At 42.6% G+C, this 10,521-nt stretch overlaps 1 protein-coding gene across 3 annotated transcripts; it reads left to right on the top strand.

The window, feature by feature from the left end:
- The first annotated feature begins 89 nt into the window (after nt 1–89).
- Nucleotides 90–8,398, top strand: fancb (FA complementation group B). 3 transcript variants are annotated; one of them, XM_024389441.2, is made up of 9 exons: nt 90–324; nt 546–1,533; nt 1,608–1,763; nt 1,916–2,008; nt 2,196–2,324; nt 2,482–2,645; nt 5,236–5,666; nt 5,878–6,118; nt 6,352–8,398. In XM_024389441.2, exons 2-9 carry the CDS (start codon nt 610–612, stop codon nt 6,767–6,769), a joined length of 2,556 nt encoding a protein of 851 aa, XP_024245209.1. In that variant the 5' UTR covers nt 90–324; nt 546–609; the 3' UTR covers nt 6,770–8,398. The 3 variants fall into 3 exon arrangements, with proteins under 3 accessions (XP_024245209.1, XP_024245211.1, XP_024245210.1); XM_024389443.2 differs by having other exon boundaries at nt 91–324; nt 5,254–5,666; XM_024389442.2 differs by having other exon boundaries at nt 94–247.
- Nucleotides 8,399–10,521: the final 2,123 nt, after the last annotated feature.

Below are 10,521 nucleotides of genomic sequence, written 5' to 3' on the forward strand. Positions count from 1 at the left end.
TGTATGTTGTTGGAAACGAGACTGGCTATCCCACAATGCAAAGTTTGTTACGTAATTGAAAGCGTTAGATTTGGGTCACGTGCTTCGCCGGATGAGCTTGTAGTATTGAGAACTTTATATGAGACTTGTATAATATATATATATATATATATATATATGAATATTACCACATCAACCATTTTGGTAATTGGCCATGAAACACTCCACCCATCTTCTACGCAGGCGACATGAATCAAGGGCACCTTGAGTGAGTGCTAGCGCGATGGTTTGACAGTGAATATTTGATAGCTAACTATTTGACAAAATTTTGCCCCATAACTGCAGGTAAGCATCACCGGTTCATCTTTCATAATTGTATCTCGAAATCACGTAGCTAGCTAGTTAACTACATGTTTGTTCGGTGCAATTTTGGGGTTTAGTGCAAGTAAGTTGACTAGCTAACGTTACAGTAACTGGCTACTAGAACTACATTTCAGTCAGCTGATTAAGTTAACGTTAGCTAGACAAGTTAAACTCAACTAGAGTCATGTGCATATACTTTTCAGGTGACGAAGAGGGGACACAGAGGACACCTGCTGAACTCATCCTACTGTGGATAAAAGTACCACAATGACACATGACAGTCCCAAACACACGAAGCTGCTCTCCTTCCATGGTGATATTCTCACATTTCAGTGCAAACTCCCCAATCCCAGAGATGGCGAAATTCGAAGAGGATCAGAATTGGCTTTCAGCAGACTGACATTTCAACGGGATGGCTGCACTTTCTTAAAGGGGAATGGTGGTATGGCCGTCATCAACAGAAAGAGTTCATCTAATGTTGATATAGTGGCATGCACCTTTGCCCTACATGTGAAAAACAGAGTCACTTCGCCATGCATTTTACTGATACAGAGCAAGGGAAATGTCTTCAAGTACAGCCTTCTCACTCTGAGCATCTCAAATAGATTAGAGCCACATATGGAGTTTAAACTGCCATACCGAATGAAAGACAATGTTACTATCTTGCAAGGCCCTACTGTATTATGGAGCCATGCTGGTATTGTCTTCTACACGTCACTGCAGGCAGGTGAAGTTAGACAAATACCTATCAAGCTCTCTCTGAATTGTATTGTTGAGTTTCCTCTCAACAAAAGAAAAATATTCATACTAGGTTACCAAACACAATCAAAAGAATGCCTGGAAGATCATTTGGACGCTCCAGGTGGGAGCAAAACCATGGGGTATTTTGTAGAGGACGGACAAGTATTTAATGCAGATCTGATCTTACCTCATGCCTATAGTTCCATCACACAGTGTGTATTTGTGATCTCCGCTGAAGAGGTGAACAGTGTGTTGAAATCAACTGTGGTGGCAGCGACCAGTAAAAAGCAGTTGGTGTATTTTGAGAACGGCATTCCCATTGAGGTATGTCTGCTTCCCTTTGAAGAACCTCAACACATTCAGATGGTCAACACTGGACGCAATGGATGTCTGTTTGCCATCTATTTCAACGATGGACATGTCTGTGCAGTGTGGAAAGATACTTTTCAGGTATTGTTCTGCTATTTTGGGTGAGCTATCATGCTTACTGTATAATTCTCATGGCCCTGTTCTGTCTCCCTCAGGTAGCATCATGCTGGTCAGGTGTGACCTCCCTACATGTGGATGACTTTTTGAGCTGTGGAACAGATCAGATGCTGCTGGTCTTTGGAAGCCAGAGCCCTCTTGTGGATCCAGTGGATCTTTTCCTCATCACAGATCTCTGCGGGACAACCTATTCTGTGAGACACTACTATTTGTTCTTCTTTACCAGTTTTATAACACCCAACTTATACCCCTAAATGTTATATGTAACAAGGTTCATATCCGGTGTTTTGTCAACCAAATGCCTAAAGGTACCATTCTGATCTTTAAAGATTGTTGTATGTTTCAGCATGGACAGGAGAGCAGTGAAGGACAGCAGGCATCTGACACAGCTCAGGAGAACTACCTCCTAACTGTCCAAGCTCTACAGTCCAGACTACAGGTATATTATTACATTCAGGAGAACAACATCACAGCTGTTATTCTGTAGTTGTGTATTTGGGTGCTAATGAGAACAATGCGTAAATTATTTTATTACAGTTGTCATGTTTGGAGTGTATTGTCCAGATGCAACAATGTTCCAGTTTATCCAACATGTTGCTATTTTCCACTATGTTGTGTTTCTTTAGAGTGGCCTGACCTTGCTCCAGGATCTTCAGAGCGACGTGAGGGTGAAGGAGAGGGTTCTACGCCAGTCAGTCCAAGCCCTCACAGACCTGGTCTCAGGAAGAGAACACATTCTCACCCAGACAGAGCAGGTGATTGTCATTAGCCTAGTCACGCTTATTTTTCTTACATTGTCATGATCTTTCTCACATTATCATGATCTTTCTTACATGACAATTCAATATATGCCAGATGTATGTAACTGTTATCATATTGGTGTTGATGGTAGTCTTTGATCCTCTCTAACAGGAAGGCCTTGTTTCTCTATGGGAAGATGAACCAGAGGACGAGGCCATTCATGAGAAGAGGCAGGTTATGCCGGTGATGCCACCACCTCTAGTGGACAATCTTTGGCACCGTGTCATTGAAGACCGCTTGATTGTGGGTGTGATACTATCCACAGAGAGTGCCATGTAAATATACTTCTCTCTCTACATCAGTTGATATTTTCACTGTCATGTGAGCTCGCTTGAGAGCCCTATGAACATTGCATCTTATTTTCCTCAGCTACGTATTATTGAACATCAATTGTTAGTAGTGAATTTTGCAGCTTCTAATTTTATTGATATCTTCATTTTATGGAGCTGAGGGCATGGTAATGATAGCGGCAGTGTTAAAGTAATGATAGTATGTGTTAATGGGCTCAGTCAAGCATGGTTCCTGCCTGGTGAAAGCCACTGACCAGATGTTAGATCCCACAGTGGCTGACCAGATTTTTTTACCTACCAACGAGCAATTCCCCCAACCAAAAGACAGAGATAAAAAATAAATAAAAAAACTGCCAGAATATTGATCTTTAAATCCACTCACTTAAATCACACCCGAAAGATAATGTTTCCCCTCCGGACATTTGCCTCACTAGCTAGGTTTCAATCCAATTGGTGACAAATATTGTAAAATCTGCGTATGCGTAAAACAATATGCGCATTTTTCACATTTAAGATGTGGTGTCATCCAATTTACTTTTTGCGGACAAAAGGCAGTGATGACTTAATGCACATAAATTACTTGTTGCCTAAAAATGTTGCCTTTTTAAATAGCGAATGTTCCCACTCTGGCCTTGGCACGTGCGCTCTAGCAACAGCTTGCACATGTAGTGCAGGTATAGCCTACATCAGTGGTTCCAAACCTTTGTCCGTTACTGTACCACCAACTGAATTTTGCTCTGATAGGGGTTACCCCCTTGTGCATTTTACCAGTAGTCCTATGATCTCAAATCTTCTCAAGTACCCCTTGGTTGGGAATCTCTGGCCTACATGATAAGATTATTATTATGTCAAACGACAGCCAAGCGTAGATCATAATGTCACCAGAATATTGGAAAAGAGCATCAAGCTCATCGCTGTGTACTTTCACCACCCTTTGAATTTATTTCATCTGTCGCTTAATGAACTTCATGCTTTCCCGAGTTGTAGTGAGAGGATCACACAAAATATTGTGTGACTCCAATTTTACTTCGATATGATGGTTATTGTATCAATATGTGTGCATAAAGGCGTTTCCACCACCATTTCTCGCTAAATTAATTGTACCGACACAAAAAGATTCCATCTTGTCTAGCGTATTTTGGTTTGTCGACACTCGCATCGCATAAAAAGTGGGATGGAAACCTAGTTAATATCACAGAACTTATACAACTTAGATCATGATTGCATTTATGAGGACATATAGCAAACAAACGTAACATCAAATGCTGTTTATGCCTGTGAAGTGCAAGAATGAAGGGATATCAATAATGTCTTCCCTTCCACTCAGTTGCCTTGCCTCAGCCTCCTGTAGAAGAGCTACTTTTAGGAGCCAGTCTTACTCTCTCGGGCGATAACTCTCCAGACTTTGAGAAATTACTCTACAGCAGCCACATGCCTATCTGGTCACCATGGCAACATACTCTCCAACAGCCCTCAGAGCGGTTTCTGTGGGAGCGCAGAGCAATCAAGAGTCCAAGTTGCGCCACCTGTTCTGTTTTAACTTGGGCGCATGTCTTGAGGATGGAGAATATCATCCTTATGGTGGAATTGCTTGGGGGCCCTCAGTGCTGCTGCTGTGGGTTAACATGGCACTGGTACAGCTCAAGTAGTACAGGCTCTCCAGACAGTTTGAGATCACTCATCTGTTTGTTCTTTCATGCGTTCTTTTGGTCTTTCATTTATTCGTTCACTCACTTCATTAATGCTAAATGTATTTGATTCCCTGTTCAGCAGCCTACTGTGTCCAAGGGATTGTTACTGACATGTTATACACTGAACAAATTTATAAACACAACATGTAAAGTGTTGGTCCCTTGTTTCATGAGCTGAAATTAAAGATTCCAGAAATGTTCCATACACACGAGAAGCTTATTTCTCAAAAATATTGTGCACAATTTTGTTTACATCCCTGTTAGTGTTTCTCCTTTGCCAAGATAATCCATCCACCTGACAGGCGTGGCATATGAAGAAGCTGATTAAACAGAATTTATTACACAGGTGCACCTTGTGCTGGGGACAGTAAAAGGACACTGATGTGCAGTTTTGTCACACAACACAATGCTACAGATGTTTCACGTTTTGAGGGAGCGTGCAATTCGCATGCTGATTGCAGAAATGTCCATCAGAACTGTTGTTAGAGAATTTAATGTTCACTTCTCTACCTTCTCTACCACTTCCAACCAGCCTCATAAAGACCACGTGTATGGCGTCATGTGGGCGAGCGGTTTGCTGATGTCAATGTTGTGAAGAGTGCCTCATGGTGGGGTCATGGTATGGGCAGGCATAAGCTACGAACACAATTGCATTTTATCAATGGCATTTTTAATGCACAGAAATACCAATGACGTGCTCCTGAGGCTCATTGTGAGGCCTTTTTATTTTAAGGTATCTGTGACCAACAGATGCATATCTGTATTCCCAGTCATTTGAAATCCACAGATTAGGGACCTAATGAATTTATTTCAATTGACTGATTTCCTCATATGAACTGTAACTTCATAAAATGTTTATTGTTGCGTTTTATATTTTTGTTCAGTATATATTTTTGTTCCAGCGCAGCGGAGAGTGTTACTTTATCCATCCTGAGAGAGAGAGGCCAGAGCCAGACGCCTGCGGTCATCCAGACCCACAGCCAAGCGTCCTGGTTCCCCACACCCAGCCCCTCCACACCCAGCCCCCCGTCTCCCTACTCTCACCCAGAGCCAGCGGCTAAGCGGAGCAGGCGGACCGTTGCCAGCGGAGCCCGTGCCACACACCGACTGGCAGTGACCGCTATGACTGACCTGACCCCTCTGCTGACCTCTGGCAGTGTCAAATGCCCCATTATGCTCCATTACGTCCACAGACAGGGATCTTCGGCCTCTGTAACCGCTCCAGGACCAACAGTGGTCCAGTGCGGTCAAATCCAAATTGATATTCAGGTCAAACACCACCGCCAGCTGATGACCAACAGTCAACTCACAACAGGTAAAACTGACACTTTATATCAGTGGATGGTCAATAAGTAAGAGCTCTGTAACTCCCTTTATGATAATTGATAGTCGTTTGTGTGTGGACATCTTCACGTCTTTTCTTAACAGTATAATACTGTTGCTTACTCATTGAATAAACAGTTAATACAGTATGTATGTAGTGTTCACTATTCTATTGCATTCTATTTTCTTTCCTGTCTCTCTAGATGAGGCTAGAGAAGACCTGCTTAGCCTATTGGCTGTGCTGGATGCCTGGACCTTCCTGATCCACTCTCCTGACCACACCCTGTGTGATGTGGCTGGCTGGATCCAGACAAGCATTCCCTGTGAGAGGCTAGAGATCAGCCCACACTACCTACTGGCCAATCCTGCTGGGCCATCTGCTGTCATGCTGTTTAACTGGCAGCACAAAACACCTTTCCAGGGAGAATTATCCGTCCACTGCAGGTAGCTAATCTTTGCTTACAATGCCGTTTGATATGTTCAACGACTTAGGAAATTATCCACGAGTGATTAAATTACTTAGTGGTGGGCCATGCATGAATGTTCCTTAATCCAAATATACTGGAACATTTAATGGCGCTCTAATACTTCAATGGTATAGTGCGGTTTCGATACAGATTAAACACAAATAATACATATATGTCTCTCATGATATTTACATAATTGTTCACCTGTAGCCAGTTCAAGGTGCTGCAGTTCCTCGACTCCCTGTTCGGTTTCCTACCAGCATCCTGCTCCATCCTGCGCCTCAGGCAGGGGGGAGGAGACGGGACGGTACCACGAATGGCCCATTCCCTGGAGAAAGAGGTACTGTCACTCAAACAGGGCGTGTCGTCTTTGCTCCATGGTGAGGAAGAGGAGATGGAGGAGGTGAAGAAGAGCAGTGGAGTGAAGAAGATGGAGCCCCCTGATCCAGGCTCTGCTGAGGGACTCCAGAGGTGCAGGGAGGAGTGGCAGCGGGACAAGGAGAGGAGCAGGAGGCTGTTGAGCCCCCTGGTGGGCGTGGAGCACTATCGCAGGTTGACCCAGAGCCTAACCCAGGTACAGCTGGAAGGAGATGTAGCTGCCCTCCTAGAGACACAGACACTAATTTAGGCTTGCAATGCATTGACATGCACACTAAGTGGCCAGCCCAAATTCTTCGGTTCATGGGAACGTAGCTCAATTGGTATCAAGGGACCTAACGGGTGCCAGGAAAACATTCCCCACACCATTATACCACTGCCACCAGCCTATACCGTTGACACCAGGCAGGTTGGGGCCATGGACTCATGCTATTTACGCCATATGCTGACTCTGCCATCAGCATGACGCAACAGGACCCGGGATTAGTCGGACCAGGCAAAGTTCTTCCACTCTTCAGTTGTCCAGTGTTGGTGATCGAGTGCCCACTGGAGCCACTTCTTCTTGTTTTTAGCTGATCGGAGAGGAACCCGGTGTGGTTGTCTGGTGCAATGGCCCATCTGTGACGAGGAACGACAAGTTAATTCCGAGATGCCGTTGTTGAACTGCACCGTTATTTGCCTGTTTGTGGCCCGCTTGTTAGCTCGCACAATTCTTGCCGTTCACATTCGACCTCTCATCAACAAGCTGACAGGACTGCCGCTCACTGGATGTTTTTTTTGTTTGTCGCACCATTCTCGGTTAACTGACACTGTTGTTTCTGAGATACTGGAACCGATGTGCCTGGCACTGACGATCATACCACGTCTCTTAGATCACTCGTTTTGCCCATTCTAATGTTCAATCGAACAGTTTCTGAACGCCTCAATACCTGTCTGCCTGCTTTATATAGCAAGCCACAGCCACGTGACTCACTGTAGGAGTGAACCATTTTTGTGAATGGTGTATCTAATAAACTGGCCACGGTAGTGCAGTAGTTCTTTTTTATTTCTATGCCTTCTACAGGATTGTATGGTTACCTTCTTTTGGTTTCTAATATTCTGTATGTTCCTGTTATCAATGAAATGTTGAGATTCAGTCCAGATGATCACTGTCTTATGCCATGTTGAACTGAGTGCTACCTTATGCGTTGTCATTGGTAATGAGAAGTTACAAACCTGAGATGCAATTCACCCTGTAGGTTACTGTAATTATTATGTTAATCTCTCATACTGTAAACCTGCCTGTACCTATAGTTCCTCAGATGTACGGTCCATTTAAAAAAAGTGTTCATACCCCTCGACTTATTCCACATTTTGTTACAGCCTGAATTCAAAATTGATTAAATATGTTTTGTTTCATCCATCTACACTCTATAATGACAAAGTGAAAACATTCTGAGAAATGGTTTTAAATGTATTAAATGAAATACTAAAATCTCATTTACTTAAGTATCTCTCAGTGATTACATCTGTGAGTCTCTCTGCGTAAGTCTCTGAGAGCTTTCCACACCTGGTATGTACAATATCTGCCCATTTTTTATTATTTTCTCAATTCTTCAAGCTTGTTCTTCATTTAAGTCAGCATTGATGGGGTGGAGCATTGCTCTCTCTACAGAAGTTTCAGTTTCGAGAAGGGGCTCAGCCTAATCGGTTATGGCACTTCACAACAAGTAAATAGTTTCACTTCCTTTTATTAGCACCTCAAAACCAATGGTGCTTTATTTCTACTGAAGTAGCAGAACAGCAGCATACAGTGCCTTCAGAAAATATTCACACCCCTTTGTGAAAATGTTTTGTTAGAGCCTGAATTAAAAATGGACAAAATAAATAACAAACATCTCATCCATCTAAACACAATACCCCATAATGACAGTTTTAAAAAATTAATGTTATTTACATAAGAATTCACACCCCTGAGTCAATGCATGTTAGAATAACCTTTGGCAGTACTTACAGCTGTGAGTCTTTCTGGCTAGGTTTCTAAGAGATTTGCACATCTGGATTGTACAATCATTGCCCATTATTTAAAAAAATTCTTCAAGCCCTGTCAAATTTGTTGTAGGTCATTGCTAGACAACAATTTTCAAGTCTTGACAGACTTTCAAGCAGATTTATGTCAAAACTGTAACTCGCCCACTCAGGATAATTTGCTCTCTTCTTGGTATGCAACTCCAGTGTAGATTTGCCCTTTTGTGTTTTAGGTTACTGTCCTTCTGAAAAGTGAATTCATCACCCAGTGGTACAGCACACTGAACCAGGCTTTCCTGTATAATTTTGACTGTGCTTAGCTCTGTTTTCTTTTTTGTCCTGAAACTCCCTAGTCCTTAATGATTACAAGCATATCCATAACATTATGCAGCCACCACTATGCTTGAAAATATGGAGAATGGTACTCCGTAATGTTGTATTGGATTTTCCCCAAACATAACACTGTATTCAGGACAAAAAGTGACTTGTTTTGCCACTTTTTTCCCAGTATTACTTTAGTGCCTTATTGCAATATTATTCTGTACCATCTTCCTTTTCATGCTGTCAATTGGGTTAGTATTGTGGGGTAACTACAATGTTGTTGATCCATCCTCAGCCATTTAAACTCTGTTTTAAAGTTACCATTGGCCTCATGGTGAAATCCCTGAGCTGTTTCCTTCTTCTCCAGCAACTGAGTTAGGAAGGATGCCTGTATCTTTGTAGTGACTGGGTGTATTGATACACCATCTAACGTGTAATAACTTGTCAATGTCTGCTTTTTTTGTTTGTTTGTGAGGCATTGGAAAACATCTGTCGTCTTAGTTTGAAATTCACTGCTCGACTGAGGGACATTACAATTATCTGTATGTGTGGGGTACAGAGATGAGGTAGTTATTAAAAAATCACGTTAAACACTATTGTTACACAAAGTGAGTCCAAACAACTTATGACTTAAGCAAGTTTTTATTCCTGAACTTATTTAGGTTTGCCATAAGAGGTTGAATACTTAGTTGTTTTTTTTATACAAAATAATAAAAAAGATCTAAACAATATTCCACTTTTACATTATGGGGTTGTGTGTGTGTGTGTGTGTGTGTGTGTGTGGGCCAGTGACCAATATATGTTTAGTCCCTTTCAAATTCAGGCTGTAGCACAGCAAAATGTGGAAAAAGTTGAGTTGTGTGAATATGTTCTGAAGGCACTGTATGAATGTGTGTGTGAATGCGTGTCTCCCTTGGACCACCTCCTGTGCTTCACGCCTCTAATCTGTGTGTAATAGCTACTCCTCTCTCCCCTCAGACCGGCAGCCTGTGAAACGCTGCTGTGATCTGAAGTGTGAAACACTGTGTGTTCAGAATGAAACTTTAGGAGGTAACGGGGTGGCAAACGTCTACACCTGCCTCCCTGGTTAGAAGCTGAGAAAGCTTTGTGTCTTCCCGTTATGGCGCAGTTATGTTCCCTGTAAGATGCTATAAATTAAACCCATCTTGGATATTGTCTTGTCTTGACCAAATGTAGTACAGTTACTATGTGTGCTCAAACGGCAAACAGCCTGGGATGAGTCCTCATCCCAGGCTGTTTGACTAAAGGTGTCTGGTAAGATGGATGGTGCAGTTCTACCAGGTTTTTGGCCCCTTATTTTGTGAAGTTCGCCCCTGGAGGACCCTAGGATGGGGATGTGCCGTTTTGGTTCTCATAAAGTCAGATCGCGACACAGCAGCTCCTGTCTGTGGCACACTGTCTGACCAGAGAAATTCCACTTTTCTCTCTCTTTCACCACGATCCTATCTGTGGTCCAATACCTAAGGCTGTTATTGGATCCAGGGCTCTTGGACTCACTGTCACAATACTTTTTGTCTAGAAAACATAATTGGAGAACATTGTTGTAGGCACTCTTTGTTTTCACTGTCATGGGATTCTTTGCAAAATAATCAAAATAAAAAGCCATGCAATTCAAATGATTCAGCTTTGAACCGGTATTGTGAGAACTGTATC

This window comes from Oncorhynchus tshawytscha, linkage group LG26 (genome assembly GCF_018296145.1).
Source record: "Oncorhynchus tshawytscha isolate Ot180627B linkage group LG26, Otsh_v2.0, whole genome shotgun sequence".
Taxonomy (NCBI): Eukaryota; Metazoa; Chordata; class Actinopteri; order Salmoniformes; family Salmonidae; genus Oncorhynchus; species Oncorhynchus tshawytscha.